Here is a 21,815-nt window from a genome sequence, read left to right as displayed (position 1 = left end):
TTGCCAGTTCAAATGCTACCTACATTTGTCAGCAGGAAAGGTGTGGAATAACCAAGCTCAATCCTCATAAGCGTGAAGGATGGATGTTTCTTATAGGCCTAAGTGTTAGTACTGAGAAAATGTCAGCCACTGAGTGGGAACCACAAGTCAGAGTTTAGAGCTGGGAGTTTGAACCAACCTCAGAGTAAGTAAAGGCTATCATTGTCCAGGCAAAGTCTCAGCCTGAACATGAAGTTTGGATTGTCCTTGGGGAGAAGCTATGGCCAGCCTAGATGGGTGAAGAACTAGTCCCCATGTGCTATTTTGTGACTTTTTAATTTTTCCTTCTTCAGGGAGCTGACGGCTCCCTTAAAAAACAAACATTTTAAAAACAGCCAACACTATATTTGGAGCTTGGAAACATAAAAGGCCACCTCCAGCCTTATGAACCTGCCCACAATATTTAGAGAGAGTCCCGATGTGTCAGACAGGACCTTCTTGGTGAGGGCACCTAAGCTGCAGAACTCTCTGTTGCGGAGACACTCTACTGTATATCCAGAACGCTTTATTGTCTAGGAGGATGCTCCAAGTTGCACATGCACTGGATCTCTGTGTGGGGTACTGTACACAAAGTTGTGCTTTCCCAGTGCTAGATCCAGCAGCTTCTGACAAGTTCCCCTCATTCAGCTAGGATGGCCTGGTTCCTTGCCCACCTCCCGTGCTACATATAAAAGGTAAAAATGTAAAGGGCTTCTGGTCGGTTAAGTTCAGTAAAGACAACCATGGGGTGCAGCACTCATTTGCTTTTCAGGCTAAGGGAGCTGGCATTTGTCCACAGACAGCTTTCTGGGTCATGTGGCCAGCATGACTAAACCACTTCTGGTGCAAGGAGGACCGTGACGGAAGCCAGAGCACACGGAAATGCCATATATATATATACCGTATATATGCCATATATATAGATGCTACACAGCAGGAGAGGAAGACTTTACTGCCTGGGAGAGACAAGCTTCAGACTTTAAAACTATTTAAAAGTCATCCAAATTGACAACAAGCATTGCCTCCTGTAGGAGCAAGTTCCACAGTAACTATGCATTGTCTGCCTGGAATCTTTCAGCATTCAGCATCATTGGATGATCTTTAGCTTGGTGGTGAGTAATTTTGTGCAGTATCAGTCTAGGGCACATTCTTTGTGGGGGGAAAGTCACACAAAAAAGCTCACATGTTCCATATGAATGGGTAAACAAATGCTGAGAAAAGGCATTAAAATTAGAATTAATCACAAAGGTTTTGAGCCATGACATCTGCCTAGATCAGTGCATAGGAATCATTTTAATTGTCTATCCTATTAAGATAATCCCAGTACCTCCTGAGGACATTTTTCACCCTGACACATTTATCATGGTATATATATATATATATATATATATATATACAGAAATTGATTTTTATTTATCTTATGAAGCAAGGAAAAAAGAAAATCCTTATGGTTCACTCCTTATATTTAATCTCTTCCCCTCTCCCTCCCCCACGAAATATAAATAATGAGGAGGTGGAGAGCAGGAGAGCAATTAAGCTGCAAGGAATCATTTCTAGAGCAGCGAGAGATAATAAATACCATTACACCAACTTGAGTAAGGCATACCTCTAATTTCTCTGCTGAGTAAGTAATAATGAGAATATATCTATAGGTCACCTGACAATTTTATGCATATTGCTAGCTCTTAACACCCTGGGATATTATTACCATCCTAAAGGCATTGCAATGCTGTTTGAGGGCAAAGTGATGCATCTGAGGAAGAGCCATATCTTGGTGAGAGAATACCTGCCCTGCAGGGAGAAGGCCCTAGGTGCAATTCCTGACATCTCCACGTAGGGCTGGGAAAGACACGTCTGAATTCTGGAGATCTGCAGCCAGTCAATGTAGAAAATATTGTTATAAATGGACCAACGGTCTGACTCAGTCTAAGGCAGCTTCCTATGTTCTGTCTTTCTCTTGCATCTTGGAAATTGTGAGAACTACAGGGTGATCCTAATGGCCGGAGGTGACATAATAAATGTTTATAAAATTATGTGCAGCATGGAGAAAGTGGATAGAGAAATATTTTTTTCTCCATCTCTCATAACAGTAGAACTTGTGGACCTTCAATGAAGCAGAACGTTGGGAGAGTAAGGTCAGAGAAAGAGAAAGAATTTATTCATGAAGTGTGGAGGCACCTGAGGGGGAAGAGGACATTGAACCAGGTTCAGACTGGTGGGACAGGGAGGAATCATCAGCAAAGAGTGAGGGTGAAAAGGAGACAGTTGAGGTAGCCTCAGGTGCTGACAGAGAAGGAGCAGGGGCTGTGTCTCCTGCTATGCAATACAGCCCTGATTCGTCTCCTTCCCCTCCCCCACTCTCAGCACAGGAATGAAGGGCCGAGAAAAGAACAATTAAGCTGAGTCACAGGAGGGAGGTATAAATATGGGGGAAGAGTGGCCAGAACTTTAGCTTCTGCAACTTACTTGCTTATCTGATGGATGTGCCATGTGCTGATTCCTTGGTTACTGAGCAATAAAGTTAATTACTACAAGCGGTGTGCCTGGTTCTGCTTACAGTGTCAGACAACAGATGGAAGGGCTTTTTTTGGCAATCTGACAGAGTGTATAGTGAAATTTTGGAGCTCACTCTCATGATAGCCAGTGTTGGCCACTAATTTGCATGGTTTTAAAAGAAGATTGCTTCTTTTCTCCAAACCAAGCGATCGGAATTATTAGACAAATCTTTAACATTTCAAGAGTCTCTGAATGTGAGCAAGTTTCCAAGTGTGGTAGGCAATAGTGTCCTACAAAAATAAGCACAAATATTCTGGTATGGTGGCCATAATGTCTGTGTTTGATTCTAGTTCAATTCCATACTCAGCTATAAAACTCAGTCAGTGGACTTGGGCAAATCAGGTGGAAGCATCCTGCATAGTGTTATGTTCAGAGTCAGAGGAGGAGGAGTTGGCCAAATACAGGGTTTTTTTGCTGTGCCTCCAGATAGAGAATTGTAGCCTACAGTAATCTTGTAGCCCAGAGCTTGAAGAGCCTGAGCCTGGACCTTCACAGATGTTGTCCTATGAGCCTTGCTCCCCAGAGGCATCATTTGTGTGCTACCATATCTGGTATGAGGTCATACCAGGCAACAAAGCAATAGTATTCACCACAAGTCTCAATTCTTATCCTTAGGAGACTCCACAAGTCTCCCACTGAAGCAAGCTATGACTAACTTGTCCAGTTGATTTCAATGAGACCTAAATTCAATGGATTTGCTCTGGATCCAACCCAATGTTGTGTTTCATGTCACATCTAACAATGACCATGTTTGCCAACATGGCAGTAGTGGCATGTTTTGGACCAGAGCATAATGCTAGCCTGTTAGCCCAGGTTGTGACAATGGCTAAGTTAACCATTGTTTCTCACAATGAACACTAATTTTTCATTGCTGCTGGTCCTAGAAGGAGACAATTAATCTTCTAAAACTCCACAGAGCTTTCTTATAATTTACCATTGCTTAGGTGTTTCACCTGCTGCTGCCATTAACAGGAAATGCATAAATAGTTTATTCAAATGCCTGTTGTTTTACAAAACTGTTTTCCCTCTAACAGAATTCAGCAACTTGTTTATTTGTCATGCTATAATTTAGTCTCTTGGGATTTCCAGAGAACATAAAAGTATGCGTTTCCCCCCCCTTCCTGTCAGTTCCAGTGGGAGATGATTGAAAAATAACTCATTGAAAAAGATTCTTCTTATCTTATGCGCCCTTAGCATTCAATATTCTTTTTACTTTATTTTGTTCTTGTTTGGAGGGGGAGCACCACTGCTCATTGGTTTAATGTTTTGAGGCCACACAATATCCATGCAACCAGGAAAAGACTTGATCGTTTAATTACAGTTGAATGCAACCTTAACATAAAGATAAGTTTACACTGAAACATTAATAAGTCTCCTTCTTCCCAGCTCCCAACTGTATGTTTAATTAAGGTTTTTTAAAAATCTTTTACTAATTAAACATAAGCTGCACCCCTGAACTACTTCAATCAGGGTCGTCCTGATTCAGAACCCCCAGATCAAGCCAACCGTGCACTGCCCTCCTTTTGATCCTTCTGTATCCCATAGGAACTGATGGTCTCTATAAGTATACAGTGGTACTTCTAGTTCCAGACTTAATTTGTTCCGGAGGTCCGTTCTTAACCTGAAACCGTTCTTAACCTGAGGTGCCACTTTAGCTAATGGGGCCTCCCACTGCTGCCGCACCACCACCACGCGATTTCTGTTCTCATCCTGGGGCAAAGTTCTTAACCTGAGGTACTACTTCCGGGTTAGTGGAGTCTGTAACCCAAAGTGTTTGTAACCCGAGGTACCACTGTATATGCATATACTATAGACTGCACCTCTTTCTGAGGATGAACGTTTTGAAATGCATGCAATTTGGGCAGAATTCAACCTAGATTTATGACAGGGCACTTCAGCCCATTGAAATCAATAGGTTTAAGCACACTTAACTCTGGACTGGATTGTGACCTTTAACTTTTAATTGAACAATAAATATCCACCTTCTGAGATCTTTTTTATAAACCCCATCTTCTTGTCATTCAGGAAATGTCTCATTCAAATTGTGTTTTTTATGGCAAGTATGAAGATATAAAAATTATTTCCATATAAAAGCCTTTTGTTTACAGCTTTATCTTACTGCTCTCTATTGCTCTCACTCTGTGTGTGTGTGTGTGTGTGTGTGAGTGTGTGTGTGTGTGTGAGAGAGAGAGAGAGAGAGAGAATAAATCAACGTGATTGGCCTCTTATGTTTTGACAGTTCTTAAGAGCCTGATCCTCTGGGTGTCCAGAAAGGAGTGCTATACTCTTAGCATTTGTACTTAGCATTATTGTACAGCATAATATAGCCCTATTTTCTATATACTCAGAATGCCCTGTGTAAATTTTCTGTGATCTTTGCAACAATGCTGGATAACCTTGTAATCTTGCCTCCATATTTTATACCAACCCCCCCCCCCTAAAAGTAGAAGACTATGGCTCACATAAAGCTACTCAGTCAATTTATAGGGGAGCTGCAATTTGAACCAAGCTTGGAGCTCATGCCCTTCACCGCTTTCTGCATCACACCAGCTCTCTAGGTCACTAACCTAAGTTGTTCAGCAGCCTGAAGACAACTAATATGGGTGTGACATGTATTATCTAATGATTTCCAAAAACTAAAACCAACTAAGGCAGAGTTGACTATTTGAAATTAATGAACCTAAGTTAGCCCTGTCCATTGATGTCAATGTATTTACTCTGAATAGAGCTAGCATTAAGAGGTTTGCATAGGAAGAGTCCCATAATCTTTGGGTAGGGCTAAAAAAGACTCATGGCTCAAACCAGGAGACCAGTGCAGAACAGCTTCCCCCAATTTGATGTCTTCAGTATGACTATAACCTCCTTCAGCCTCACTCAGCATAGTTAATGATCATGCATTATGGGAACTGTAGTCCTACACTCGAGTAGGACACTGGCAGAGACACATGCCCGGCTGGCATGTTCTCTCCCTCCTGGTCTTTTGTTCGGGAGCTTCAAAAGCTTTCTTCTGCCCGAACATCACAGTGACCAATGCCAACAGACACCGGCACACTTAGGGATCCACAGAGTCTGCACAGTTTGTGTGACAGACCTCAGCAACTCAGCATTTTGGCTAATCTACTTTATTTATATATAAAGACACACGGAGCACTGCAACATGGCTCCCTCTCTCTCTAGCATCAGACAGCAAAAAGAAAGAACAAAGGACAATAGTCCCACTTCACGGAACACAGTAACATAGACATCCTGTCTCCGTCACTTCCGACTTTGTGGAGTCAAAACATGCACCGTCATGTGATAGACAAAAATCCCATGACTGCAATCATGGAGCAGGAATTCTAACAGCCTCACCATGCTACCCACTACTGTGGCTATGTTATACTTCCACTGTCGGAATGGAATACCAGTTCCTAGAAATCACAAGTGGGGAGAGTGCTGTTGCACTCAAGTCCTGCTTACAGGCTTCCCAGGGACATCTGACTAACCACTTTGGAAACAGAATGTTTGAGTAGATGAGCCTTTGGCATGATCCAGCAAGGTTCTAGTTAAGTTCTTGTGCCTTTTATTAGTATTCTATATTAATTAGTTGCTTTCTTTGCCACAGGAACTCAAAGTGACTGACAATAAACAAATGCATGCATACATTAAAAGGAGAATTAAAAAAACCCTATTGTATTGTATTGTATTGTATTGTATTGTATTGTATTGTATTGTATTGTATTGTATTCCATTATATAGCATGTGTATATATCAAGTAACCCAATGACTGCTCACTTGACTGTTGTCTTTATTTCTTACAGGTAAAGGTATCTCCAGAGGAGATGGCTGTACATTTATGCATTTCTTATGCATTCACAATTGAGCTTCTGAAGAGTCTAAAATTGTGCCATATAATGTGGCGTCTCCATCTAATTTAAACTCAGAGCAGACCCATTGAAATTAATGAAGCTATGTCTGCCACACTCTAACAGGTCAACTTTGAGTGGAACTAGCAATGTACACAACCCATACATATATCTAGATATAACCCATATATCTACCATGCCAAAAAGAGGGCCTTTGCATAGCTGCAGTGTTGAAAGATCCAGGACTGACAAAAGAAATGACTTATTTAAACAGGGCGTAGTTTTGCTTTCAGAAGTGTGATGTTAGCCAAAAACTTGGATGGCTTTGAAAGATTGGACCAATCCATTGGGGATAAGGCTATCAGTGACAATCAACTATCCACTGCATGACAACCCTTCAGATAGTCAGAGGCAGCTATCTTGTCTTCCCTTCTCTTCTCCGGGCTAAAAATAACCATCTCTCTCTAGGATTCCTCACAGGACTCAGTTTCCAGAACCACACCAACCAAGATGTTCTCCTATGGACATGTAACAGTTTGCCAATGTCCTCCTTAAAATGTGGTATCAAGAACTCAACACAGTATTCAAAATATGGCTTAACCACTGCAGAATAGAATGCTAGTTCTTGTGATCTGGACACTATCATGAATGGTGAGACACCCTAGTCTTGTCCTTCAAAGGGGCATCAAAAAGCATCCTTGTTACCTGATAAATGAGAAAGAGGATACTGATAAGGTCATTAAAAAAAAAGTTTTTTTAACCTAACAGTGCTAGTCAATTTGAGTTATATCCGAAAATATTACCTAACTGAAATTTTGATTAATATTGGATGTGCCAACTGGGCATAGGAAATAAAGGGTGGGGGAAAGAGTTTGGCTTTGCCCCTTCTTTCACTAAGAGTTTCTTCTGAAAACATAATTAATGTAAGGTTTTCTCATTGCACCGAGCAACTGACATACCTCCTAATTGTGAGCAGTTGGCCATTGATTTAGGCTATTAGATGAACAGCTGTCTGGCATCACCCAACCAAAGCTGAGACATATTTCAAAAAAGTGTGATTTGTAAACTAGGCTGGTCCCTGGCATGGCTCCAGGAACAGATCTAATCTCAAATCGAGCTCAGTTGCCGCAGTTCAATCACCTCTATTCACAACCAAGAGGTTAATGGAGCATGTTGTCTTCATCACATCACCTTTATTTATGTGCAAGTTACATTGGAAAGGCGTGTTTGGCTTTAAAAAAAGAAAACAGTAACAGATGATGCTGACACACTTGCTTTATATTTTGATTCCCCCAACCTCTGAACAATTATGAAACCTGATGAGAAAATGAAAAACCTTTCCTTTTTATTTATGCTAGCACTCTCTCATTTGGGACCAACTGATGCTGCAAAAATTCTTTGCATCCACTATTTCCATGAATGTGCCTTGAGTAAATGATGCTTGACAAAACAATTTTATGCCAAAAGATGTCAGGAAGTCAAACTTTGCAGTTTGTATTACCGCCCCCACTCCTGTCCAGGATCTCTGTTCTAAAGTTCTTGGGCTCACTGTGGTATAATTTGCTCCTCCCCCTCAAAAAAAAAAAAGTCACTGAGGTTCACCAATCAGACATGGTGAGCAGCATGAATTACTCACTGTATCCTATAAGATGTGCACCATGATAAGCAACATGTTCAAGTACCTATATATACGCTAGGGCTGTGCATCTTATTCTGCTGAATCTCAAACTGAATTGGGCCAATTCATGTCAACCTTGACTAGTAGGATGGAAGGCAGAGGAGGTCAACAGCAGATGGAACCAGAGTCAAGGACAGGCAAAACCACTTATTTTTGGCTTTGCCCCCATCCTCTTTGCAAAGTTCTACAATGCCAATGCTGAGATTAAGGAGAAGGAAACTCTCAATGGGTTGTAAGTAAGAAGGCCAGCAAAACTGATGATCTTGGTTCAGTGAGACCAGTTTTTCCAAGTCTGATAATCATTTACATCTCCAGCACCCCCTGCCAGTCCCCTGCCTCTTATCATCCCCTAGGTAATTCATTGCCTCCCAGGTGGCAGTACTGCTCACCTTGGGAACCACAGCACTAGGTTCAAAGATAGCCAATAAGAGGGGAGCAAACAAGCAACACAAATGATATGTTTATAAATTCATTTCTAAAATAATTGTATCTCTACATTTCTCATACTAATTTGCAGCCTGGAACTTCACTATCCATCAGACAGTCACTGCCATTCAACCAAAGCCATTCTCATGTAGAAGACAGTAAGATTAGAAAATGTGTGTCACATCAAATGGGTGGAAAGCTATCAAACTTTCCTAGTTTTATCAAAGTGCTGCTGTAACCAGTGGCAGACTTTGGGCTTTAAAATTTCAGCAGCCCCTAGTGCAATGCCAAAATTTGTTGTCCACCCCCACCTCTCACTTTCTGTTCTAAGTCATGATTGCAGTGTCCCCTTTGGCTCGCTCTTGACTTGGTGCCCAGTGCAGGCAAAGTGGTTGCACTCCCCTAAATCTGCCTCTGGTGTAACTTCCCCCAATATCAAATGTGGTTTGACACATGGATGTTAGCTGCAGCTAGGATTTCAATAGCCTGCAATGGAAAACCTTCAAGTTCATAAGTTTATTGTTCTAGCCAAAGGCCATGACAAACTTGTATTAGGCAATGTTATTAATAAAATAATACAGAACATACATCCATAATATAAAAATCCATAATATAAAAAACTTTGCCAAGTTCCTGAGCATTAAAACACAGTTTCCCTTGTGCTTCTCTGACAGCTCCAATTCTAATAATTTTTCGCCTTTTAGAAATCCAATTTGTCAACATTCAAGATGTAAGAGAGAGAAGTTACCAGAGACACACACTCTTTATTATGATTATTAATCTAGATTTTCAAGATAACCTACAAAAGAGAACAAATATAAAACAGATCAAAAACATAAGAAACAAAAGCAATTATGGGTTGACTGGGTTGCCCAGAGAGCCACGTTTTAGACATTTTCCAAATAAAAAAATAAAAAAGCGCCCAAGATTTTAACTGATTTTATATGTAGTTTGTTTTTGTTTGTTTGTTTGCTTTGTTTTTTACTTTTACTGTTGCTACATCAACAAACTCAAATCTAGCTTGATTTCATATTAAATCTCTGAATCACCACAACAATTTATAGCAACATCTTCAGATTATTGAAGGGGCCCAGCCCCCTAAAAAGCATATTTGGAGGACCGAAATTGCCTCGGTCCCTAGGAGTCAGTGCCTATGTTGCGAAATATGGATGTCTTGATTTATATTGGTGTGTCACCATTTCTTTCTCTTATTTTAGTTTGTTTGCTTTGTATGATATAATGCTCTGTTACTGCACTTTTGAGTTGTTAATAATGTTAATAAATGCATTTTCAAAAGTGGTTTGCCACATGCAAAACACGCATGACAAACAGACACCCAAGACTCTCTTGCGTATGTGGGCACTCTAGCATAGGTGGAGCTCATTCTGTGGATTTTCTTTTTTAAAATCCTGGCAGCAGAAATAATGAAATGCAAATATTAGCGTCTCCGCCTGGCTCCCACTTGGACTCGGCCCTGGCACTGTAGTTCAGCCACCAATTAATTCCCTCACACACTGTTCAGCATAATAGCCTTGCTCTGATCTGAAATGTCTTTTAAAAGTTAAAATTAAAAGTATATGCATAAAGATCAAAGCCTCTTTCAGAATTCATTTCCCCCCTCAGGCCCTATTAAAAAGCTGACACGGATGGCTGGAAAGAGGCAACTGTTTTGGCCACCTGGCAGCTCTCAACTGTGCTCTTTGCAGGCTTTGATCATGTGTAAAAAGAAGAAGAAGAAGAAGAAGCATCACAAATTGTGCAATGCAGTGATGGGCTCAGAAAGACATGCTGTGAAGATGTTTGCAAGCACAAACCTCTCCTATATGCAATGAGGTTTCAAATTCATACCCCCTACACACACGTCTTTTACATCCTTTAATGAAGGGTGGTTTAAAGTGCACCAAATACACACAAGGGCAGGGATGCGAAAGAAATTCAGCTTGGTTCACAATACAGTGTGGACCAACATAATCCACACTCTCTGAAATATTACCTGAAGTCCTATCAGTGTTGGCATGCTGACATCTCCTGATGACACCCTTGCTTAGGCACACATTCCCCAGAACACCACTTCTGACTTTATTGTTTTAACTGTTTTTAAAACTGTTGTAATTGCCTTTCTTTTAATGGCTCATTTCATTGTAATCAAGGATGTTTTAGTTCCCAATGGAATTGTTATTCTGTATTTTAATTATGTATTGATTTGCTAGTTGTAAATCACTTATATAAGTGTGTATAAATTAATATACTGGCATATAAGCGGTGTAGAAATTAATAAAGACCAACTGAATAAGAGCTGTCCTTTGAAACTCACACTTCTGAGAGTGGTGCCATGCAACACTGTCCATCATTCCCACCATACATTTAAAGCACTGTGATAGCACTTTAAACAGTCATGGCTTCCCCCACAAAAAACCTAGGAGCTCTAATTTGTTAAGAGCTGTTGGGAGACTCCTATAGTGACTTACATACAATCAAAGCAAGACAGTCCATACCAACAGGCTTACAATCCAAGCAAACAAACAAACCAAGAGAAAAGGGGCAGGGAGGCAAGAGGAAAATCAAAATCAAAACTACATAGTTGTCCCTATAATGATCAGTTGGCACAGTTCAGGGACAGGAGGCCCCTGATGAAGCTAGGCTTCCAGCAAAGGACATTAAGCCCTGTTTCCTACATCTCACACAGAGGCAGTCTAATGGAATGGCTGTCCCCAGGTGACAATTAGCACAATCTCATGCAGTAACCAAAACATGATCTCCTGCAAAAAATCCAGGTTGTGCCTTTTTACAGGACACTTGGCGCCAGGGGTGCTGACTTTGGCCCCAGGTTATGGGTGCCCAATGGCGCCTGTGATGTAACATGGTGTTGTGATGTCATGATGTCATGATGCGTTAGGTTTCTACCAGAAGTCGCATTCGGAGGCCTGGTAGAACTTCCGATGTGGTCTGGGAGGTACTGTCAGAGCCTCGCATTTTGGGTGCTAATCACCCACAATTTTTTTTTTTGGGTGCCCTGGCACCCAGAGTTCCCTAGACCTGGTGCCTATGCTTGGCATGTATGGGAGTGAGCTCTGCTTCCCAGCTCTCCCACTGCTGGAACATATGCCCCCAGAGTCACAATTCCCCAGAGTAGTTTAACAATCAATCTCTACTGACATGGAACTCTGGGAGTTGCTGCTGTGTGAGGGGAACAGTACCCCTAAGAAACTATAGCTCTCATAATTATTTTGGAGGAAGCCATAACTGTTTCCTCATAGTTCTTTAAATGTATGGTGTGGATGTGGCCATTCTCCAACCAAATAAGATTTCAAAAAATATGTATACATTCATGAAAATATTATGCACTACATTAGGGAAAACATAAAGAGTGTGTTGGAAGAAACATGCACTAAAATGGTATGAAATTGTGCGTGAAAGCCTGGCCTAGAAGAGCTGAATTCAAATCACTTTCCCCCCAAGATATTAAATCCTGCCTGCCTGCCCCCCCCCCCCGCCAATCTATGGCATGTTATGAGAACATCAAAAGAATCCTGGGAATCATTGTATTCAAAACACTGGGAAGAAGCGCTTTGAATGCAAACTGCTCTTTGTGGAAAGAAAAAAAGAATGCTCCTTTTTTAAAAGACAAGCATTTTTTCTTTTTTTTCCATAGAAACTTGCAGAGTCCCTTGTGCAGCATTTCCCAAGCATCCCTGTCAGGGCAGGTGGAGGGCAGGTGGACATGGCTTAGCTGAAATAAAAGATGCTGAAAAGTCATTTGCATATAAAAGGGGCAGTGATGGCCTCCATATCCTATGGCTTTAAAGGAGGATTTGACAGATTCAAGGAGGAAAAAGACTATCAATTGCTTCTAACCATGATGACTATGCTCTGTCTCCAGGGTCAGAGGCAGCAATGGTTTTGAGTACCAATTGCTGGAAACTGCAAAAGGGGAGAGTGCTCTTTTGCTCAGACTCTGTTTGCAAGTTCCCTACAAGCATCTGGTTGGCCATCTTGAGAACAGGATGCTAGAGGAGATGGACCACTGGACTGATGCAGCAGGCTCATCTTATGTTCTTATGAAATGGCCTGGAGAGCCAAATGGGGAGGACTGGCAGGTCAGATATGGGCTGTGGGCGAGAGGTTTCCAACCCCTGGTCTAGCACAATCCTGTTTCTCTGCTGTGCCCAACCAGATGTAGGGCAGCCACATTCCCAATGAAGAGGAAATGTCCCACCAAAAAGGGAGTCACACATTTGTGTAGGCCTTGCATAAGCTAATTTATATGCATAGATACAAATTTCAAAATAACCTGAGGGGCTTTGCTTGCCTTCATCATAACTTGCTCAAAATTTCCATGGGAACCACAGGAATATGCCTTATACAGAGTCAGACTATCTGGGTGATTATTGACTGGCTTTGGATCTCCAGGGTTTCAGGCAGGTAATCTCTTCCAGCCCTATCTAGAGATACTGGGGACTGAACCTGTGACCTTCCACATGCAAAGCAAATGTTCTTACCACTGAGCTAAGGCTCTTCTGGCTTTAAAAGGACCAAGATGCACAGCTAGGAGCAGAGTACCATCCAGCTCAGGTGACAGTGCTTAAGTGAAGCAAGGGATGGAGAAGCTGTGGATGGAGAACCTTCAAGCTGTAGCTCACTACAGCTCCCCTCATCACTCACCATTGGCTATGTTGGTTGGGAATGATGGAAGCTAGAGTCCTACCACATCTGGAGGATCACAGATGTTCCCCAATACTGCATTTCCAAAGCTGACCTTTAGGAACGTCGGAAAGAGGTTGAAAGCAGGTGCTGTGTGCACAGAAGGAATGAGTTATGCCTTTCTCTTATGCATGTTTTTCATGCACTAATAGGAAAGCATTAGGGAATATGCTTTTGTATTCCGGCATGTTGTGTTGTGTTTACAAAATCTGCACCCCCTACGATGAGTTGCTCTAGTACTGGATGCTCTTCAGAGGACCCTGCTGTTAGGCTCAACAAAAGTGCAACTTTCATCAAAGAACGCAGCAGAGACACCTTAAAGCACCCGTGATTAATCAGTTAATAAATCCCACACAGTGGAAGTAAATTAAGCTAACAGCACCAGGGCAAAATGAATGGGGTTGGGAAGGAAATTCTTCATTAAAATCCAGCAGACGCAAGAACCTGCCGATGGACAGACAACCACCCACCCCGATCTGAAGGATTGCACACCCAGAAAATGCAATCCATCACGTAAGTGACAGAAGAGGTCAGCCATTAATTAACATCCAAATTAAAGCTTTTCAAGTAAGGGTCACAACTGCCTTTGTTTTGACATTTAAATCATTGGCAATGCTCTTCCTGGCTTTGCATTCACAGCACGCCATCCCAATGCTTTTTGTTAATTGCCTTCATTTTTCATGTATACCATTTCATTTATTGTCATTTTTTAAAAAAGGACCCTCCCCCCCCCGCAAAAGCCACAACTCGTGTATGTTAAAAAGTAAAACATGATTAATGCAACATGATTATTTTTATGCATGTAGCAGGGTTGCTTGGTGATGTTCTATCATCCCCGCATGAACAACGACTGCCACTGCTAGAAATTTGCCAACCCGGGCGGTTATTGAAGCTAAAGCGCTGCGTGCAGCCAGGAGTATCATGATGACGGAGTCAATGGAAATTTCCCAAAGGTGGCATCTAGTGAGAGAACAGGGTCAATTATCTTTTGAAATCCTTTAATATGAACAATGAGCAGCATCTTGTGTGGGTGGAAATCCACAACTTAGGGGCTGCCACGGAGAATTCCTTTCCCCTCTGAACCTCTGAGAGAGATGGAACTTCCAAAAGTGTCCCTTCTGCTGACCTTAAGACTCGTGAGTCTCTGTAGTCTGCTGTACACTGCCTTGTTACTTTATACAAGTTGGTGGTATATATATATCTTTTTATGAATAAGGTGAGCAGGATGCAAACACCATAATTCTGCAGTAAACTAGATGAAGAAGGGTGTCATTTGCCACATAAATATGTCAGCAGTGGCTAAATATCTAGAGGATGGCTTCAAAGATTATAGCAATGAAACATTTACCAGTGTCTCTGAGACCCAAGAAGATCTAAGATGAAGTCATGCTGATTTCCTTAGAAACACTGGAAACTGGGGGGTGGGGGAGAACATTTTAACTACCTTTTCGTAGGTTAGTCAAAAGCTAAAGTGAAGAAAAAAAAATGAGAGAGGAAAGCAACAATGAGAAATTAGGTGCACCGGCAGAAATGTTTCTACTGCTGCTACCCTGAGTTTGCCTGCTGTGTTCCATTTTTACTTGTCATCTGAAATTCTCTTGAGCTCTCAGGCATATTTTTTTTGCTTTTGGGGGGCGGTGGATGAAACATGCTTAGAAACTTCAATAGAAAATTGTGTTCTTGTTTCAAGTTGACCTGAGTCATTTATTGTGTCTCTGTGTTTGCATAATGACACACACACACACACACACACACACACACACTTACTCAAGTCAACTCAAACCAAGAAGACAATTTTTCACACTCAGAACCAGAGGTTGAGGGCCCACATGTTTCAAATTCCCCACACTTATGAGGAATCATGCAAAGGATCAGGATGCAAGCATTCATTCTGTTAAAATATTTTAAAGATTGTTATCATTGTTATTGTAACAGTCCGGCTCATAATACAAAGATGATCTGCTTCTGAAGTCAGTGTTAGAAAGACTCTAGAAGCATTGACGTGTATGTATAAGCAAGAAGATATCATGCCCAGAGGAAGGGCAAGATATAAATTCTGTAAACCAACCAATCAGTAAGTAAGTATTGAGGCAGAGCAGGGGAAGGCATAACTGAGTCTTGGAGAAGCCTCTTTTCCTACCAGGGTCTGATTCTTGTTCCAATCCTAGTATCCATCAGGAAAAGACACTTTTCCAGGGCTGGAGTACACCACATCACATCCCTTAACAGTCTTCACTTGAGCGGGACATTGCAGAATTACAAAAGCCACCCTGGCTTCTGATTGGAATGTCCCATTTCGACTCATGCAGCCCATGAACTATGGAACTTGCTCCGACTGCAGGCAGTGATAGCCACCAATTTGGAGGGTTTTTAAAGGTGAGACAAAATCATGGAGGAGGAGGAGGCTATCAACAGCTGTGGGCCATAATGGTGAGACTTTTCTTCCATGTTCAGAGGCAGTAATGCTTCTGAATACCAACTGCTGGAAAATTCAGCAGCATTTTTGTGCTCAGGTCCTGCTTATAGGTTTCCCAGAGGTATCTGGACAGCCATTGTGAGAACAGAAAGCTGGACTTGATGGCTTGATCCAGCACGCTCTCCCTACATTCTCATGATGCCTTCTCCTTCATAGATTAATAGGCAAAACATTCATCTCCCCACCCTGTTTCAAACTTCTTTATTGCACTTTGTTTTATATCTCACTACAAGGCATTTTAAAAGGTTGTTGAATGTGGGAAGCAAACTTTTTTATTGCTTCAGCCTGCATGCAAATAATAGAGAGAGAGAGAGAGAGAGAGAGAGAGAGAGAGGCCTCTTCACTTCTGCCTCTTTCTTTCCCCTCGTAACTTTCATGAATAATGAACACAAGGGCATTTACAACTAAGTAGTAAATACATAAGAAGGAAGTAAAAAAAAAGCCCCGTTCTTAATTACTGATGGAAACAGTGGCAATGGTATGTGTGGTATGTTTCTGTTTAAATTAAAAATATCAAGGGGATTTGCAGAGCATGGGGAGGGGGAGATAGATGTTCCCCTACAACAAAATATGACTGTTCTTTTCAATCTTCAGCTGAGAATTAAAAGTACTCTGTTTATTGAAGACTACAAAAGCAATCACCGTTAGACTTGCTTTGCATATTTGCTCTATTAATTTACATACTCATGGTGGGCTGCACATGCAGATGCAACGACTAAATTACACTGTTCTTGAGTAATGGCAACATTAAAAAAAGTGCTCAGCCTAGTCAAACAGACAATAAAAAATATTGATGAGTCGGCTGGAAAGCCTCTGGTTTAGGGGCACTTCTTCCGCACTGATCCATCTTGGGGTTTGATTATACCCTCTTGCCCTTATCTCTTATCTCATTCTGCTAAGCAATCCCCTCAAGTAGGACACTGCTATCATCCTACACTGAAAATATGTGGATCGAATTCCCAGAGCTTCAAAGATTTTGAGGAGAGGCTAATATAACTGACCTGTTATTTTCCCAACCTTCCAGCTGCACACGTGCCTCTCCTACTTGGGAGAGGAATGGGTGGCCCCAGCTGAGCCCAGTAGATGTTGGGACCAAAGGGAATTGGCTGCTCCTGGTAGGGACTCTGGGACACTTGCTATGAAAGACACATCAACCTTGGATCTGGAGGTTGGATCTCCATACCACTGACTTAAGACACATTTAAAGCACATACATTCTGATCAGCCATGGCATCCCTTCAATAATTATGCAAGCTGTAGTTTATAAAGGGTGCTGAGACTTGTTAGGATATTCTCCTTGAAGAGCTTTAATTCCCAAAGTTCCCAGTGAAGAGGGATTGGTTGTTAAACCATCATGGGAACTGGAGCTCTGGGAGGGGAACAGGGATCTCCTAACAACTCTCAGCACTCTTAACATACTACAGACCCCAGAATTCTTTGGGGAGGATTCATGACTTTTTAAAGTGGTATCATAGTGCTTTCAGGGTGTGGTATGAATGTGGCCTCAGGCAAATCACTCTCTCCAGGTGGCCTCATGCATGCAATGCACCTACTGTACTAATGCAGGGTAGTGGTGGGCTGACTTCACCCAGAGTGTGGCACAGTGGATTGTCTTGATGCCCCTTGTGTCTAATGAGAATGCAGACTTTAATCCATCATGACTGAGACCTAGAACTTCTGATCTGATTAAATTGGCTAGAAGTGTAGGGCCAACATTCCACTGAAGTGGAATATGATATATCATACCAATTTGGTATCTCTGGTGAGTAGAACTGCCTAATTCCTTAGATCACTAAGAGATTATTATTATTATTATTATTATTATTATTATTATTATTATATCATTATAGTTTTATACATATAATTTTATTATATTTATGGTTTCCCCAGCCACCGGGGCAGCTTACATCATATATAAAACCACAATAAAACATCAAACATTAAGAAACAGAATATCCTATTCAGGCAACAAACCAATAAATCAATAGAAACCAATAATAACAAGATAACAAGCAGCAGCCTTGCTTTGTCTTTCCTTGACTTAATATTAAAAACGGTGTCTTAATTATTATGCCAATTTCACACCAGTGCCATTTGCTGGTTATCACAGAAGCAGCAGTTGGATGTGGCTGAAACAGCTTTTCCTTTCTAAAGGATCAAACACAGAGAAAAGAAAAAACCAACAAGACATTTGAACCCTCCAACTGCACATCACTGTTAGGTGGCCAATGGCAAAAGGCAAAAAAATGAGGCTGTTTCCTCCGGCTTGATTTGAGACCTCTAAGCCCCCTTGGGAACTATGGCCAAAATGCTCATTCAAATTAACAACCAGTCCTCTTTCTCTCCCTCCATCTTTTCCTCCCGCCCCCCTCAGTTTCTGAGGAAATTTTAATTTAACTACTGATAAGATTTCTTACCCACCCTTCACCATAAGCTTCCAGGACTGGTTACAGCAATACAACCATACAATTAAAGAAGGGGAGGCAGGAAGAGGACAAGGAGGAGCAGGAGGAAAAGTAAAATAGTGTAGTTATAGAATGCTCATTTTTAAAAAAAAATTATCCCAGAAACAACATGGTATATATTAACCAAAAGAGAAGAGGAAGTTCTACAAGAATACCTTAACTGTCAAAAATCATGGTAAAAAGGTACATCTTCAGTGTATGATGGAAACTCACACTGTAGCATATCCTTGTCTTGTTTCCATAATTTCAAAAGCTTGGCATAACTAAGGGGTCTACATCATTTTTTTAAACATTCCAGTGAATTTATCAACACTTACCTTTGAGTAGTATTAAATATGGTGGAGTGTACCTTTATTAGCTTAGCATTAAGATTTGCATGACCAAAATTATTCTCAGGAAGTCATATTAAGCCCTAGAGCCTATTGAGCATGGGGTGGGGTGGGGTATTAGAACACAAGGAGCTGCCTTATGCCAAGTCGGACCATTTGTTCATCAGGCTCATTACTGACTATACTGACCAGCAGCTGTTCTCCAGAGTTTTCAGGCAGGAGTCATCCCGGTCCCTACATGGAGATGCCAGGGATTGTATCTGGGTTCTCTATACAAAGCATGTGCTGTGTCACTGAGCCACAGTCCTTTTGAATGAATGATGTTCAAAAATCAAGCATATGTGCCCTTAAAAGGAAAGGATCCTGGAGGATATGATGTTAGAGCATGTTCTTCTAGAACAACATGTGCACTATCCTTGAAACAAGCACAGTAAAACACAGGCAGAATCCTTTTACACACACAACCTAGAAGGATCAAATATCCATGACAGCCTCTTGAACATAAAAACAAGATGTCCAATAGTAATGACGACTAGACAGCTAAAGCTCCCTTTTGTTCAAAGGAAATGGACTTCAAATCACTGAGAGTATTTTGACTCACTTAATTTTTTTACAGGGAGAATTATTTGGGAGCGCGTGTGGTGTAGTGGTTAATCTGGGGAACCGGGTTCGCGTCTCCGCTCCTCCACATGCAGCTGCTGGGTGACCTTGGGCTGGTCACACTTCTCTAAAGTCTCTCAGCCCCACTCACCTCACAGAGTGTTTGTTGTGGGGGAGGAAGGGAAAGGAGAATGTTAGCCGCTTTGAGACTCCTTTGGGTAGTGATAAAGCGGGATATCAACTCCAAACTCTTCTTCTTCTTCTTCTTGGGAATTCAAAATTCCCTACAATATGCAGATCCAGTATCACTGAGAGCATGCATTGCTGAGATATGTCTATATCACACTAACTGGGAAACATGGAAGAGTTGCATTGTTTCTTCTGTCCAAGGATGGCACATATGAAAAACAGGCAGAGAACAAGTCAGGTCATTCCCCTGCAAACTGTTATGAATGCACAAGGTTTGCTTCGCACACCTTGAGAATGGTGGTCATCAGGCATCTATTTATTTATTACTGTGATTTGTATGCCACTTAATCACAGTTGTCTCTAAGCAGTGCACAGGAGACTAAAAAAGCAATTCTAAAAATAGTTAAAAATGAATTAAAACAATAAAAACAGAATTCAATTAAAAGCCTGTTGAAGGATAAAGAAGTGATCAGTAAGTGTCAAAAGTTCAACAGGGAAAAGGCCTTTCTGATTTCAAGTAGCGCAATACTGAATACATGACCCTCTGTGGATACAAGCCATGCAACCCAGCCATGGGGGACCACTAACAGGGACTTCCCCAAAGACCCTAGTGACCAAGCAGGGATATAATGGATCAGGCAGTCCCTGAGGTTTCCTGGACCCAAGTTATGAAGGGATTTGTTAATTGATATAAGAACCTTGAACCTGGCCTGGTAGGGTATGGGCATCCAATGCAAGCTTTTCACACTGGAGTTCCATGCCAGTGATAGTCTGTTCCCATCAAAAATCTAGCTGCAGCATTTTGCACCAGCAGGAGTCTTTGGACAACAACAACAAACAACAACAACAACAACAACAACTTATTATTTATACCCTGCCCTTCCAGCTGGGTTTTCCCCAGTCACTCTGGGCAGCTCAAGGGTACCCCAACACAGCATGCATTGCAGTAATTGAGTCTTTAGCTTAACATGAATCATGGTGGCCAGACTATCTCTGTCCAAAAATGTCCATAGCTGGTATAGCAGCTGTAGCTGGTAAAAGGCATCCCTTGTCACTGAGGCTACCTGAGCCACTAATATTGGTGCAGGAGCACCCACAAACTCTGAATCTGTTCTTTCAGAGAGAGTGCAATCCTACCTAGCACAGGCAACTGGCCCATCTTCTGCACATTGGAACCATCAACCCACAGCATCTCCATCTTCTCAGCGTTCAAGATCAGCATTCAAGATTCTTGGCTTTCATCCACTCCACCCAGGCATTAGGAACCATTAACTTTTGTCACCACAGAGACAAGTGAAAAAACCTCTTCCAAACCACGTAACAAGGGTCTTATGCAGTTGAGGCTTTCTGCAGTTCCTCTATGAGAAATACCACTAACACTATATTTGGACAACCTTGGTTCAAATCCAAGACATGTGTGGATGCAACACTTCATCCATCGGTCATGAAACCTCCAGAAACATGAATGGTAACACCACTACATGTTCCCCTGAGTACCTTGATCAAACAACTCAAGTGCAGAAAGCACAGTTAAGACTTTATGGACCATTTAGCCTTGTGCTATCTGCTTGCCAAGCACACAAAGCCTCTTCGCACCAGTGCCAGCACTTTAATGCAACACCTGTCTACTGGAAATGGAATTTGGCCATGCAGTTCATTCATACTCCCAACTGGCAATAGCAGTTGGTCACCAGAGGTTCAAATGCAGAGGATAAGAAAATGTCTGGAAAGCTTTGAGTAGCACATTCTGAGGTGCAACACATAGCAGGAACATCTTGTGGACAAGTTGCAAGACACAGACTCAATTGCAACTCAAGGTTCTCTATCATAGTCATTCGTTATCAGCACAAAATCAACAAATTAATTCAAGAACCAAATAATTCAGGAGAAAGGGTACAGTGATTATTCCCTGTGTCCACATCAATATTCAAGCCAACCATTAATTAATGGACAGGAACTACTCAACACAGAGCCATAATACAAAGAAAAGTCTGTATTAATACGGGTTTAGAAAAAGCCTCTCCCGCTTTCAAAATAATAATAATAAAATAAATAGAAGTAATCACACTCCTGTAGGAACAACAGAGGGGAGCCTGTCACAAGGACAATGAATTTTCTGATATATTCCAAAAATGATAGGAACACACAGGCTGTGGTTAATACAATTTGTGTGCGTGTGCAGAAATGACATATGAAAATAAGCTTCCTTACAATTCAGAATTGGCTGGTCCGCCATGAATGCAGACGGGTGTTCAATATGAAAAACCTTTTGTTGGAATCCAGGGATGCATTCTAAATCTTCCGTGAACACATGCAGCAGCACCTGAGAAAACAAAGGGGAAAATGACTTTTCATATCTGCTTGTTCACCGCTCATGCTGGCTTCTGCAAATGATAGCAGGTTTGGATTCAACTTTCCACGAGATTAAAAATGCTCCCTTACATCACACCTTCCCTTTAAGTTTGCTAGTTACTTTAAAAATTTCCCTTTAAGTTTGCTAGTTCTTGCCTTGAGGGTGTACTGCGGAGCTTT

General features: G+C 41.5%; 1 protein-coding gene across 2 annotated transcripts in view; it reads right to left on the bottom strand.

Annotated features, from left to right (window-relative positions):
* CDH13 (cadherin 13) overlaps positions 1-21,815 on the bottom strand; it is a 680,788-nt gene that overhangs the window by 457,728 nt on the left and 201,245 nt on the right. For both annotated transcript variants that reach the window (XM_081016580.1, XM_081016581.1), the window contains exon 2: positions 21,495-21,606. In XM_081016580.1, coding sequence (XP_080872706.1) covers positions 21,495-21,606 — 112 coding nt within the window. The remainder of the gene's footprint in view (positions 1-21,494; positions 21,607-21,815) is intronic.

This window comes from Podarcis pityusensis (assembly GCF_964106645.2).
Source record: "Podarcis pityusensis genome assembly, chromosome: 8".
Classification (NCBI taxonomy): domain Eukaryota; kingdom Metazoa; phylum Chordata; class Lepidosauria; order Squamata; family Lacertidae; genus Podarcis; species Podarcis pityusensis.
This window is presented reverse-complemented; position numbering and strand designations above follow the sequence as displayed.